This window comes from Musca autumnalis, unplaced genomic scaffold (genome assembly GCF_047663935.1).
Source record: "Musca autumnalis isolate F117 unplaced genomic scaffold, ASM4766393v1 scaffold_3, whole genome shotgun sequence".
Lineage (NCBI taxonomy): Eukaryota > Metazoa > Arthropoda > Insecta > Diptera > Muscidae > Musca > Musca autumnalis.
Window position 1 is genome coordinate 15,090,439 of NW_027411866.1, and position 15,570 is coordinate 15,106,008.

General features: G+C 33.1%; 2 protein-coding genes and 1 long non-coding RNA gene across 3 annotated transcripts in view; 2 read left to right on the forward strand and 1 right to left on the reverse strand.

Annotated features, from left to right (window-relative positions):
- The window catches only part of LOC141398967 (uncharacterized), a 25,098-nt gene extending 19,595 nt beyond the window's left edge, over positions 1 to 5,503 (reverse strand). Inside the window, exon 1 of the mRNA XM_073976817.1 lies at positions 4,816 to 5,503. Coding sequence (XP_073832918.1) covers positions 4,816 to 5,337 — 522 coding nt within the window. The 5' untranslated portion in view covers positions 5,338 to 5,503. The remainder of the gene's footprint in view (positions 1 to 4,815) is intronic.
- Positions 1 to 12,194, forward strand: part of LOC141398978 (uncharacterized) — a 12,643-nt gene extending 449 nt beyond the window's left edge. Inside the window, exons 2-4 of the long non-coding RNA XR_012411741.1 lie at positions 10,344 to 10,457; positions 10,530 to 10,676; positions 10,734 to 12,194. This is a non-coding gene — a long non-coding RNA (uncharacterized lncRNA). The remainder of the gene's footprint in view (positions 1 to 10,343; positions 10,458 to 10,529; positions 10,677 to 10,733) is intronic.
- LOC141398963 (adenosine deaminase 2-like) overlaps positions 1 to 15,570 on the forward strand; it is a 46,918-nt gene that overhangs the window by 12,401 nt on the left and 18,947 nt on the right. The gene's annotated exons all lie outside the window — the stretch shown is intronic.

Here is a 15,570-nt window from a genome sequence, read left to right on the forward strand (position 1 = left end):
AAGATTATTTCTTCCATTTTCTTTCATTTTTATTTTCTCAAGCAAACGTTAACAACAAAACAAACATAAAAAGATTTAATAAAAACATTTAATTAATGAAATAGTGAAAATTTAACTATTAATATTAATTTAATTATTAATGTTAATTATTTTATGTTGTTTTTTTGGTTTATTTATGTCTTTTTTTGCTTTTATTGGTATGAGAAACACAACAAACGCGAATGGTAAAATAAAGAGGACACGCAAAAATCTGAAATTTCATGTTAACGTGTGTGGACACTAACGAAACTTGAAAAGAAACTTTACCGAAATTGGTTTCAAGAAACCTTGCTAGTCTGACCATCGACCTTGCTATCCTGCTTCATTTTTGACATAATAAAAATAAAAGAATAAAGGAGGCCGAGCAAATTTCGAGCTGGGTTGCCCTTTTTTTATTCTTTTACCAGAAGCAAGCAAGGTAAGCAGGTCTTGTGCCAGACTATGAAAATTTTAATTTGAAAATTCTTTGTAATTCTCCTTTAAATTTTCATTCCACACACATATATGAAATCATAAGAAAATTGTGATATTTTCATTGCTTTGCATTGATTTGAGAGTTACGAATTTAAACACAAAGAATAATTTCACATTACAGTACCTTGGTCCCGGTCCACACTAGAGTGATTTCATTGAAAAAAATTGAATGAAATTATGCGCCTCTAGACCGACCTACATAGTCCCGGTCCACACTAGAGTAAATTTCATTACAAAATTTCATGAAATTAGGTGTTCTTAGGCCGAATTCCTCGATCTAGAGACTCATAATTTCATGTTAAAATTTCAGTGAAATTATTCTAGTGTGGCCCGGGACATAGTAGAGTAAAATCATGAAATTTTTTAATGAAATTCACGCTAGTGTGTACCAGGACTTGTGTACAGAGGTTCACCACCTTCACACCTGTTGCCTATAAACTCATTTTCACGTACATGAAAATTTTCATAGTCTGGCATAAGACTAGGCGAGGCAGCTTATGTACCTAGGCTTTTATTCTGTGATGTGCCCTACCTTGTATTAGTTGTGTTATGCTAAGTTTACATTTACGAAATCCACTCGATTTCAACTGTCAATTCCATAGCTCAAACGTCAAATGAAATCTCATCTGGATTTCATTTGACGTTTAACCTATGGATAAACTTACTATTACACAATTAAAAAGTTTTACATTTTTCCAAAAAATTGTTCCCTTACTCCAAAAAGTTGCAAAATATTCACTTATCTTTAAACAAAAATTTGCTCAAAGAAAATTGTGTGAACTATTAAAGGATTTTTAATAAAAATAGCGTTGTTGTCGTACTGTTTACGTGAATTGTTTAATATACCTAATGCTTAGTTTACATTTGGCGTCGTTTCGTGATTTCGAAGGCGTTTCGTGATTTCGCGCCGAATCAAGCAAAATTTATCATGATTTCGCATACAAAAATGAAATCATCTCATTTCGTGATTTCAGCGAAATCAACATCGAAATCACAGTACACATGATATACAACCCTGCTTTTGCCTAAAAAGTACCAAAAGTTGCAACACTTTTCACGTATCACAATAAACAAGGTAGATGGTCAATTGCTGCAACAAAAAATTTTAGTATCAACATTTTTAAACAATGTGAAAAAATATTAAATTACTTTGTTACAATGCTATTTTTCATTGTGTTCCCGTACTTTTTTAATGGTAATGTTAGAAAAAGAGCGAATTGTCAAAACTTGCTTCCCCATACAAATTTCTTAAAAAATACGGGAACGGAAAAATGACGGAAATTGCAAAAACTCCAGCATAAATATCAAAATCAACGTATCAGTTATTATATTAGATGCCAATGAACATGGTTGCTGCTAGTTTCTACTAGGCCAAAATTGTATGGCAGAAAACAGGAGGTGTTATTCGGCGCTGTTTTTGTTTAAAGAGAAGTGGAAGTCTTGCTAGATTTCGGAGTACGGGAACGCATTTTTAGCACTAAACGGGAAAACTACCGCAAGTACTAATATTGTGCATGTTCTGAGGACAACTTTTATCTATCAAAATTTATTATAAATATGTCTCAACGATAAAACCATTTTTTAGTTTTTCATTTCGTGGTACTGTACACAATTAATACGATATAAAGATAATTTTACGATAATTTTCCAAATAAAGTTGTAAAGTTCTATATTGTCGTATATTTTTGATGATTAATTCAATTTACAACAACTTGTTTTGAAAATTCATGTTCGATCAGCTGCGTATATGCATCTACCTTGATCATTGTGATATGTTTGAAATCAACAAAAAAATAAGTGTAAACACCGGGGTGTATTTCAGGATTTCGTGAAATCCAGTGGATTTTGGAGCGCAAGTATAAACTTGGCATAACCCTGCGTTTACACATGACAGGACAGTTGAGTTCATGTATTGATTATCAAAAACCCAAAACTTGCTTCCAGACAACTGCAAAAACAGTTGTAAAATCATGAATGAAAATCATCGATTTCATTTCGTTTTCCGTTCACACATTTTGCTTTTGTACATTTTCTTTTGTTTACAGCACATTTGAATTATCATCTCACTTATTTTTACGAAAATGCCAAAAATTTGTCTTCCCTACTGTCTGTGAAAAAATGATGGACAGCTGGGAGACAGCTGACAAATGCATGTACATATGTGTTAGTAAATCAGTGTTGTATTTGCAGACAGTCTGTCTTGTGTAAACGCCTAGTTACACACTATAGTAATAGGTCTGTTCGAAATCCCAAAAGTTTATATAAACTTTTACAAAATGCTGTTCGATAACAAACTTGTTCAATAAAAGAGAAACGAGAAGTAGTTGCAGGTACTTGCAAGAACTTGCAAATACTTTTTACTTGCGAAGTTATCGAACAGACCTAACATCAAATAACTACTGGTAGTGGGGAAATTGGTCTAAGGCCATGTCTATATTAAAGCCTTTTGCAGGGTTAAACTTCTTTAAGAGGATTTATTTGAAATATAAGCAATGGAATTGACATTTGAAACCGATTGGTTTTGTTAAATACGGTTATATGTAATCGTACTATAATTGCATGTTTAGATTTACGAAATCCACTGGATATTCTTCGACATGGTTTAGACAATGCACTTATAGGATGATTAAATACATTATCTCGTTTTTTTCTGACATATATTATGTGTGTCTTGTTACTTGCACGTTCTTGCTATAAAAGTACGTTTAGGCTTATAAATCCACTCGACTTCAAATGTCAATTCCATAGTATATACGTCAAATAAATCGTAGTTCTAAATCCACTGGATTTTATTTTACGGATATTGTATGGGACTGACAGTTTAAATCATAGTATACGTTCATAGTCTAACAGGCGTTTAAGAAATTTCTCCAGCAAAAACTTGCATGTTCTCATTAAACAACAGAGAGTTGACGAGACAACGTGAGTTAACAGACAAATTTCTGTAATAATTTGTACAAATTTTTGCAAACTTTTGAGTAACCAAACAGACCTATCATATGAACATTACAACTAAGAAAATGATAGCGAACGAAAAACACCTAAACTTTGGTTTTCATGGCAATATTGACTTTGTGTTAGCTTTAAAACAACTGCAACATTTAAAAATCTTATACGAGTTTAGTTGTTTTTCTTTCGTTTTCATTTTCGTTCGACATTGATTTAGTTGTTTTTGAGACGTCAAACTGAACAGTCGGTTAAAGAAGTAAAGGAGAGCTGTGTGCTCAATAGAGATGGAAAGCTGTGTGCTTAGTAATTAAAGTCGGTTGTGAATAAGAGTAATAAAGTAAATAAAGCAATGTAGAACCGTAATATGAAACGAATCCTGTTTTATTTGGTACAAATTGTACTGGAGAATAAAACAACGTCTACACGTACATTAGTTAATAGTACGTTTAAATTTACGAAATCGAGTGGATTTTAACTGTCAATTTCTTTGCGAATACGGCAAATGAAATCTGATTTGAAATCATTTAACGTTTAAGCAACGGAGTTGACAGTTGAAATCGAGTGGATTTCGTAAATGTAAACCTAGCATAAATCTAATTCCGTAACAGTACTATATGAAAGCCTAATTTTATGAAACCACTCTAATGTGGATCTAAAGTTCAGATCGGCATTGAAGTGATTTCATTGAAAAAAATTCATGAAATTATGCATCCCTAGATCGAGATCCATAGTAGAGTAATATCATGAAATTGCTGTAGTGGGGAACTCCAAGAACGCCAAATTTCGTGAAATTCATTCAATGAATTATGGACCGGGACTATGGAACTCGACCTAGGGATGCATAATTTCATGAAATTTTTTCAATGAAATCATTCTAGTGGGGCCCGGGATGACCGGGATTTACCAAATCATATATCAAAATGCTACTAAATGTTTTGTGTTATATTATTTCTATATATTCAATTCGAATACAATTGATCAACTAATGTTTCCTAGGTTGTTTTCCTCTTCCCATATCAAAAATTGACAAACACATTTGCAAGTATGGATTCGCATTACTTTCAAATAAACAATAACAAACAAATCCGCTAAAAAATTCTTATCATTTTTAGATTGTTTAGGCTGTCAACAATACCCTTACAGTGTACAGTGTAGTAATAAAGTGAATAATAGTAGAATGGGATTTGGGTATGGAATGTTGTTGATATTTTCGTTTTTTCGTTAAAACCAAACGAAAAAGTTTCAACTATAATTAATGTACTTTTAGTTATTGTCATTATTTTTGTTGTTTATCTTTACGAAATGTTAAATATTTAATAATATTTAGTTGTTAGTGTTTTTTGGTTGACCTACCTCATCGATTTCTTTCATAAACTCATCGCTGTGATGTTGATATTTGAATTGTTTAATTCTTTCCAGCTCCGCAACCCACAATTTCTCACATTCTCGATCAAAATAATATTGTTTTTGTTCTTCAATTATTTTTCCAACGTGATAGTCGCGTAAGTGCATTAAAAATCCCTCAAGTCGGGTGAATTGTTGTTGCTCCTGTCGTTCTTGATGACCACCACATTCTGTGGCAGTAATGGTTTTTGGACACAATTTACACTTGTATATAGGTTGATCACACGTATTCCACGAATAATCGGCATACTCCAACAGAATGCCATCAATATTTGATTCTTCCAAATATTGGGTATTTATATCCGGTTCACTGACAATCTGTTCAGTGGCGGGGACGGTGGCTTTACGTCCCTTTATATATTTATCGAAACGATTTAATTCCGAAATTATATCATGACTGATTATTTCATGTTCATTTATAAAATCTAAGAGGATATTTGTAAAAAATTGTTCCATATTGGTGGCAGTCATTTTGTGTGTGTTTAATTTTTCAATATATTTTGTTAGAGGTAGGTATATTTTTTTAGAAATGTTTAAAATTTCAGCTTTTAGTGTTTTGTTTTAGTCAATTAAAACTTTCTAAAAATTTGCAAAAATTTCCAATTTATATACTCTTCACCTCGCGTATTTTCTTATTACTAAATTGGCACTTTGATTGTTTTTTGGCCATTCGGCATTTGCAATTGAAATTCGTCGATAAGATAAATAGCATAGTGTGCGTTCGTTTGAAAGTGTTGCCTATCCATATCATCGTTTGTCGATAAGAGAAACGTTTTCATGCCTTATCATTGTTCGCCTATTTAGCTATTGGAGCTATCAAAATTCTAACAAAAAGGCAAAAAGTTCCTTTACTTATTGGATTATTGAAAGTTTTTCTAGTGAAAATTCTTAAGTTCAAACACTAGGCCACAGTTTTATTTTAAATCGAACTGAAAAACATTAAATAACCTTAATAATATTGAAATTTCAATTAAAACAACTATACATATTAATTTTATCCATATATTTTTAGAAATAGGTCATATAATAAAGTACGTCAACTGTTAACATAACAAAATGCATGCTCAACACTCACAGTTTATTACATTGAAAAAGTGGAAGTGTTTTTATTATTTTGTTAATTATAACAAAGAACTCATGCATTTTACACATGCACATGTGTTTTGTTTGAATTTACGTAATTTATTTGACATATATTCTATGGAATTGACAGGTTAAATGAAGTATCGTTTATAAAACATGTTAGATGTAAATTTGGCTTTACCGTGCTTTACAGTACATTTAGACTATAATAGTAATGTTTGGTTTACATTCGGCGTCTTTTCGTGATTTCGAAGGCGTTTCGTTATTTCGATCGGAATCAAGCAAAAATTATCATGATTTCGCATACAAAAATGAAATCACATCATTTCGTGATTTCAGCGAAATCAACATCGAAATCACAGTACACATGTGCTCTGTTCCTTTACGTGCCTGAGGTTACCATTTCTTACCATTTTTTACCTGTAAAGCACTGCCGACCAAGAAGAGGGCACACAGAACTCTCAATATTGGCAACTTTGCATGCTGCAAAACAAAAACAAATCAAAACATTTGCTCTCTTTTGTGTGGTCTTTCGTTGCGTTGGTGTCGTGTGTGTGTGAATTGCCGAAAAACTTCGTAACTTCAACAATACCAAAGAACGGCATTGCTGTAAAGTGTTCCCTTTCTTTTAGTAGCATACAATTTATATGATAGCAGTTTACCACTTTTACCGTTTTCTGCGACTGTTATGTTTGGTTTACATTCGGCGTCTTTTCGTGATTTCGAAGGCGTTTCGTGATTTCGCGCGGAATCAAGCAAAAATTATCATGATTTCGCATACAAAAATGAAATCATCTCATTTCGTGATTTCAGCGAAATCAACATCGAAATCACAGTACACATGATATACAACCCTGCTTTTGCCTGAAAAAGTACCAAAAGTTGCAACACTTTTCACGTATCACAATAAACAAGGTAGATGGTTAATTGCTGCAACAAAAAATTTTAGTATCAAAATTTGTAAACAATGTGAAAAAAATATTAAATTACTTTGTTAGAATGATATTTTTCATTGTGTTCTCGTACTTTTTTAGTGGTAATGTTAGAAAAAGAATCAAATTGCTTATGGGAACGAAAAAATTACGGAAATTGCAAAAACTGCAGGAAATCAACGTATCAGATATTTATTTAGATGCCAATGAACAGGCTGGTAGTTTCTACACATACACACATATGTTCCCACAACATCCCTGAAGGGACAAGGGAGACTTCTCTGCTAGTTTCTACTAGGCCAAAATTGTATGGCAGAAAACAGGAGAATAGGGTGTTATTCGGCGCTATTTTTGTTTAAGGAGAATTGCAAGTCTTGCTAGACTTCAGAGTACGGGAACGCATTTTTAGCACAAATCGGGAAAACTGCTGCAAGTTCAAAACACAAATTTTATCTATCAAAATTTATTATTATGATGTCTCAACAATAAAATCATTTTTTATTTTTTCATTTGTTAGTATTATAAACAATTAATACGATATATAGATAATTTTGGAAATAAAGCATTAAACTTCTATATTGTCGTAAATTTTTGATGACTAATTCAATTTACAACAACTTGGTTTGAAAATTCATGTTCGATCAGCTGCGCATATGCATCTACCTTGATCATTGTGATATTTTGAAATCAACAAAAAAATAAGTGTAAACACTGGGATGTATTTCAGGATTTCGTGAAATCCAGTGGATTTTAGAGCGCAAGTGTAAACTTGGCATTACCATTTTTAAAAGTAAAGGAACAGACCAATGATATACAACCCTGTTTTTGCCTGAAAAAGTACCAAAAGTTGCAACACTTTTCACGTATCACAATAAACAAGGTAGATGGTCAATTGCTGCAACAAAAAATTTTAGAATCAAAATTTTTAAACAATGCGAATAAATGTTAGATTACATTGTTACAATGCTAATTTTCATTGTGTTCTCGCACTTTTTTAATGGTAATGTTAGAAAAAAGAGCGAAATGTCTAAAATTGCTTCCCCATACAAATTTCTTAAAAAATACGGGAAAAAATTACGGAAATTGCAAAAACTGCAGCAAATCAACGTATCAGCTATCGTATTTAGATGATAATGAACATGTTGCTAGTTTCTACTATGCCAAAATTGTGTGGCAGAAAACAAGAGAATAGGGTGTTATTCGGCGCTATTTTTGTTTAAAGAGAAGTGCAAGTCTTGCTAGACTTCGGAGTACGGGAACGGGTACTATACACAATTAATACGATATATAGATAATTTTACGATAATTTTCGAAATAAAGTTGTAAAGTTCTATATTGTCGTATATTTTTGATGACTAATTCAATTTACAACAACTTGTTTTGAAAATGCATGTTCGATCAGCTGCGCATATGAATCAGCAAGAACTTTCTCGGAGAGTAAGGAGTTTTTATTCTCTTTTGCTAGAAAATTGTAAAAAGTAAACAAACAACTTCCCAGCAGAAACCAGCAAGCAATCAGCTGACTTGCCAAAACAGAACAATTTGTCCGCCAAAGAAGGAACCAAAGGAAGCAAAAATGTTGTATTTTATTAAAAATAAAAAAGAAAATGACCCAAAAAAGGATTTTTCCACTTTGCAACTTTGTTCTCCAAAAAAGCAATACAATTAGGCTTGCTATTTCCACAATAAAAATGTTTTTAATTTTCACAAACATAAATCAACGAAAAATTTAAAACAGATGATTGATTGTTTTCGGGAAGAAGAAGAGTGCAAGTGCTTGCTAGAAGAAATTTGTCCAGCAAGAATTTGCAAGCTCTCAGTGAAAGAACTGTCAAAATGTCTCTCTCGAATCGCTCTCTTTAGCTGACTTTTTGCGTTAACAGACAACTTCCAGCAACAATTGGTACAAGTTGGTACAAATTTTGGGGTAACCAGACAGAATTTATGATTGCTGATACGTTGCTTTTGACATTTCTGCTGGAGTTTTTGCAATTTCCTTAATTTTTCCGTTCCCGTATTTTTTACGAAATTTGTATGGGGAAGCAATTTTTGACAATTCGGTGTATTTTCTAACATTACCATTAAAAAAGTACGGAAACACAATGAAAAATAGCATTGTAACAATGTAATTTAATATTTTTTCACATTGTTTACAAATTTTGATATTAACATTTTTTGTTCCAGCAATTCGCACATCTACCTTGTTTATTGTGATACGTGAAAAGTGTTGCAACTTCTGGTACTTTTTTAGGCAAAAGCAAGGTTGTATATCATGTGTACTGTGATTTCGATGTTGATTTCGCTGAAATCACGAAATGAGATGATTTCATTTTTGTATGCGAAATCATGATAAATTTTGCTTGATTCCGCGCGAAATCGCGAAACGCCTTCGAAATCACGAAACGACGCCGAATGTAAACCAAGCATAAGTTTAAATTTACGAAATCCACTCGATTTCAACTGTCAATTCCTTTGCTTAAACGTCAAATGAAATCCAGTCGATTTCAGACGAGTTTTCATTTGACGTATACGCAAAGGAATTGACAGTTGAAATCGAGTGGATTTCGTAATGTAAACCAAGCATAACGGCATTTTCATTAGAGCTTTTTGTCGGGTTAACCTTCTTTATGAGGATTTATTTGACGTTTAACCAATGGAATTGACAGTTGAAATCGAGTGGATTTCGTAAATGTAAACTTAATAGTACGTTTAGACTTATAAATCCATTCGATTTCAAATGTCAATTCCATAGTATATACGTCAAATAAATCGTAGTTCTAAATCCACTGGATTTTATTTGACGTATATTGTATGGGATTGACAGTTTAAATCATAGTACAATTTTATAGTCTAATGTTTGGTTTACATTCGGCGTCGTTTCGTGATTTCGAAGGCGTTTCGTGATTTCGCGCGGAATCACGCAAAATTTATCTTGATTTCGCATACAAAAATGAAATCATCTCATTTCGTGATTTCAGCGAAATAAACATCGAAATCACAGTACACATGATATACAACCCTGTTTTTGCCTAAAAAAGTACCAAAAGTTGCAACACTTTTCACGTATCACAATAAACAAGGTAGATGGTCAATTGCTGCCACAAAAAAATTTAGTATCAAAATTTGTAAACAATGTGAAAACAATATTAAATTACTTCGTTACAATGCTATTTTCATTGTGTTCCCGTACTTTTTTAATGACAATGTTAGAAAAAAGAGCGAATTGTCAAAAATGGTTTCCCCATACAAATTTCTTAAAAAATACGAGAACACATGGCAGAATAAGAAGGTAATCTCATTTGAAAAAACCGTCCTTGAGCTGCCAAATACAACCATGTATTCAAAACGAAATGAAAGTTGTTGTTGTTGTTATTGTATGTCAATGACAACAATAACAACATACTATTGTTTCTTTACATTTCATTATTTTATATAATTTTTCTTGGAACAAATAAATTTCAGTTAAGTGACGATACGACAATCATTGGCACAATTTCAGGAGAATGCTTATTAAGTTTTTTTTTGCGCTTCTCTTGGTTAATGTAATTCGGGCTGCAGAATGCAATAAAATAGATGGTAAGCAGCGTGCAAAAAGAATTTCTGTGAAAAATCCCTAAAAACAATGTTTTTCTTTATCACGGTCCTCAGGGCACACTCGGAAAACAATGAACAAACAAAACAACATTTGCCCAGCCGTGATGTCGTCAATCAATTGGTGGGATTATCCTGATACCAAAAGCGTTTCGGCAACCAACAACAAGCATAATGCGCATTATGCTGACAGCAAACAAGTCGGTAAGTAAATGGGTTGGGGTGATGATGAATTGATTTAATGTGTGTTCCTTGTTATAGGTCACCAAACCTCTACGGAATCTTGTCAAACTCGTCGTGCTCTGATCAGTTGGTTTTGGAAACACAGGCTTAACTCTAGTTTAGTAAAAACTCTCCGATTTTTGTGAAATTTTTTCCAGAGGTAGATATTGTTGCGCTGATCACGGAAATGTATAATTTTCTTGGGGGACGGACCTGGTTATTGGACCCGAAAGTCCGGGTACAAAACCCGGGTTAGACCCGGGAAAGCTTATGGAAATACCTATCTAACAAGTGGTAATATGATGGGGATAGTTTCTGGTGGTCAGATGATATAACCCAAAAATTGATTTTTGGACCCGGATTTTTCCATACAACCTTTAAAAAGTCGAAAATGGGCCCATTATGGGTTCCCATTTAATATTAGCCAGATTGTAGCTCACACTTTAACCTTTCCAAAATGGTGCTATATGTTGTGATACCTTCCCTGGATCCAGAGATATGACTCTTAGAATCTCGACAACCCGTTTTTCTCTAAGTGGCTATTTATAGAAAAAAATTATAATTTAAAAGAACATTTTGTTCCCGTTTTCGAGATTTGCACCTGTCCATAGGAGAAAGTCTTAAATCCCCGGCCGAAGGCCGGCTATTTAGAGAAGAAATATAATTTAAAAGACAATTTTGTTCAATTTAGAACATTAACTTTTTCCATAGACACCTATAATGTAAAGAAATGAGCCCTACAGAACCGAGGTATTACAAAATATAGCACCATTTTGCAAAGGTTAAAGTGCGAGCTATAATCTGGCATAGATTTAGCGGGCACCCATAATGGGCCCATTTTCGACTTTTTGAGGGTTTTATGGAAAAATCCGGGTCCAAAAATCAGTTTTTGGGTTATATCACCTGACCACCAGAAACTATCCCCATCATATTACCACTTGTTAGATAGGTATTTCCATAAGCTTTCCAATGATACCCATCGGCTTAGTAGAGCCGGGTCTAAACCGGGTTTTGTACCCGGAGTTTTCAATAACCGGGTAACCGGATCCGTCCCCCAAGAAAATTATACATTCCCATGATCAGCGCAACAATATCTACCTAGGGAAAAAATTTAAAAAAAAAATCGGAGAGTTTTTACTCAACTAGAGTTGTTCCGAAACACATACCTTGATGGTGGCCTCTACTGAAGATCTGGACTGAAATCCAAAAGGTGAACAAATACCAAAGATGCCGTGCTGGCCGAGGTACCATACGCGGTCGTCGTGGACCCCTTATCATATACCACAAAGATGAAGGTTTTTTTTTTTTGCAAAAAAGGTTCCACCCACCTTGAAGAACCTTCCTCAACTGAAGATTGCTAACACCGATTTGTATATCATTTTTAAATCTGAAGAAATCCGCAGGTACTTCGGCCGTGTTCGTCGTCTCAATCCAAGCCCCACCCCCCTCCCAGGAAGATGTACACTTTTGAAATCTTATAAACATTGTTAGAATATTATATATTTTAATGCTGCGAAATGTATGATTTTATATAATATTTAAGACTATGTATATAAAACTAACTTAAGTTTTGCAGCCTTATCTGTTTACAGCATAAATTTCCTGGGAGACCAACATCTATGTATGTTTGGTCTTTAAAAAATAAAAACTTCCCAAGGGGAAAACGAATGGAAAACAGCCATTTAAGTTTGTCACCATAGGATTTTTTGAGATGTGGGTCATTAGGAACCATGCCCATGTTTGAGAGAACTATTCCGATGTGCAAGTGTTGGACCAATGTATGTCACTGGCTGACTTCCGTAACGTCATAAAACTGCATTGTTTCAGTTGTTGCACATGCTTTGTAAAAGTACTTTGAAATGCACACCGTTGCAAAAACTACCACAGTTTTGCACCTGTTGACCATTTTGTGTGTATTCTGCGTTTCAGTGACTGCGCATCAGTGTCGTCTTGGATTGCAATACTTCACACTAATTCTGCATCACAGCGATATGAATAGGATGTTTGACATTAACAAGGCAACTGTCTACAGGGATGTCGGCCACTCTTTAAATTTTTGTGAGCATCAGTCATTAATGTTGGTCGCTATAGGATTTTTTAAGCCTTGAAGGAATATGTATGTCTGAAAGCATGGATCACGAAATACATCGTATCACTGCAAACAGGACCACAAGGAATTTATAACCTATTGTCGAAGAGCCCTTAAGAGAAATCCTTAATCTATGTCTGGAAAAATTTTGGGAGGATTAATTTTTGACAAAATCTGTTGATCCGGTCGTAAGTTACCGTTCGCACCAAATCTTTGAACTTTTATGGGGGTGGTACCAGAAGAAGTGGACCGATATGCCCCATTCTCGAAATTGATTATTTTGAAAAAGTATGACGAGGCCTATATTTACACCACTTTAGGTGATCCGTTCGAGAGTTATCCTTCAGACGGGCGGACATACAAGGCTAAATCGAATCGGTCTGAAAAATGTAAATTTAAAAATTTGAAATTAAATTGCTTTCAGATTTGAAATGTAAATAAAACTGACATATGTATGTATGTTTTAACATATACATACAAAGCTTGTCAAAATCATTTTGTCAATGAAGGGACGGCAAAGCGAATACAACTCTGTGAGCTCTGAGCGTGAGGTTACCTTGTATCATTGTATCATGACGAGAACAGAAAAATAACGGAAATTGCAAAAACTCCAGCAGAAATGTCAAAATCAACATATAAGCTATCGTATTTAGATGCGAATAAATATGCTGCTAGTTTCTACTAGCCCAAAATTGTATGGCAGAAAACAGGAGAAGATGGTGTTATTCGTCGCTAGTTTTTTAAAGAGAAGTGCAAGTCTTGCTAGATTTCGGAGTACGGGAACGCATTTTTAGCACTAAACGGGAAAACTACTGCAAGTAGTACAATTTTGCAGGTTTTGAACACAACTTTTATCTATTTAAATTTATTATTATGATGTCTCAACGATAAAATATTTCTTCATTTGTTAGTACTTTACATAATTAATACGGTATATAGGTAATTTTACAATAATTTTCGAAATCAAGTTGTAAAGTTCTATATTGTCGTATATTTTTGATGACTAATTCAATTTACAACAACTTTCTTTGAAAATTCATGTTTCATCAGCTGTACATATGCATCTACCTTGATTATTGCAATATGTTTGAAATCAACAAAAATATTAGTGTAAACACCGGGGTGTATTTCAGGATTTCGTGAAATCCAGTGGATTTTGGAGCACAAGTGTAAACTTGGCATTACAGGCGTTTAACATTATTGTAGTAAAAAATAGTAGCTTCTTGCAGGTTCTGGAACAGAGCATTTGTTACAAAATAAAAGCTTCGTTCCCGCACTTTTTTTAATAGTAAAACTCCTAAAAATTTTTTTCTCACACAAAAGTTTTTGGAAGTAGTTCGGGAACGCAAAAAAGGAAAATACGCAAAAAAAACTGGAACAAATGTCAAAGTCGGCGTATCAGCCAAACAGACGCCGGCAACCATGTCACTATTTTTTACACGCTCAAATTTGTCGAGTAAAAAGTTTTTAAAGAGAGCGCCATTCAGCGCCATTTTTGTTTAAAGAGAAGTGAACATTTTACAACTTTCTTGCGTACGGAAACGGGTTTTCGGGTAAAATGTGTAAAAGTCGTAAAAACTTTTTAGTTCTGGAACAAAGCTATTATTTTCATTCATGTTTTCTATTTTTTCTCACAATTTTGGTTTTTTCAGAACATTTTTCAATTTTTCTATTTTCAAAATTAAGGAGAGAGAGAGAACCTGCCAAAATAACTTTTTGGTATAGACTTTCTGGCAGGCATTTAATTTTTGTTTCTAGATTTGTACTCGAATTTGAAACAATGGGCAAGAAATTCAACTGCAATGAAAGTGAAGACAAAATTTGCTGTGATTTGAATGTATACTAGTCGTTAAACAGTTTACTTTTCATTCATGTTTTGCAGTTTTTCTAAAATGTTTGGGGTTTTAATAAATTTTGTATTTTTCCTGTCATAATTAATTTATTTCGATAAATTCTCTCATTTGTTAAAGATGGGACCTATTTTATCGTCGTTCGCAGAGTAATTTAAACTGAACAATGTACAAAAATCGTTGTTCGTTCTCAAAATGTTGTATTGGAAATGAAGTAATTATATCGTAATTTGGGTTCGAACAACGAATAGAGAACGAATTAGCCTTTGTATGAACAAGGCATAATAAAAGAAAAAAGAATATCACCATGGTCGTCATATACCCTTATAATACGTAGTTCTGAAATAACTGATCAACATACACAATTTAATTATTCCTGTTCAATATATACATATTAAATGTTAGGATTCTACATCTTCCATTTCTCTATATTAGATCGAATTAAATTAAAAAAAAAAACACAATTGAACCAATTTGTCGAGTATTACAAATGTTTACATTAGAACTTGTAGGGTTATGAGAATTTATACGCATGCGCAAATAAAATTAATATAGTTATATGTATGTAAACGTACAGATATAGTTTTAACTACGTTTTTTTTTTAATTTTTAGGTAGAATTTTTCTACATGTAATTTGAAACATAATCATTTTATATACAATAGTGATTTAAATAATTTCATTAGAAATTTGAATTATGTTAACTTTGAATGTGCATTATTTCGTGTGAAGTTTGCTTTTTTCCATTTCTCCTAAAAATAACAAGAAACTTTTAAAAATTACAATAATTTATATACTTCTTACAAGCTTTTCATTTTGAAATGACAAGACAATTTGTCTTCAAATACAACTCTGATTTACTAACACATACATACATTTGTCGGCTGTCTCCCAGCTGTCCATCAGTTTTTCACAGACAGTAGGGTTAACAAATTTTT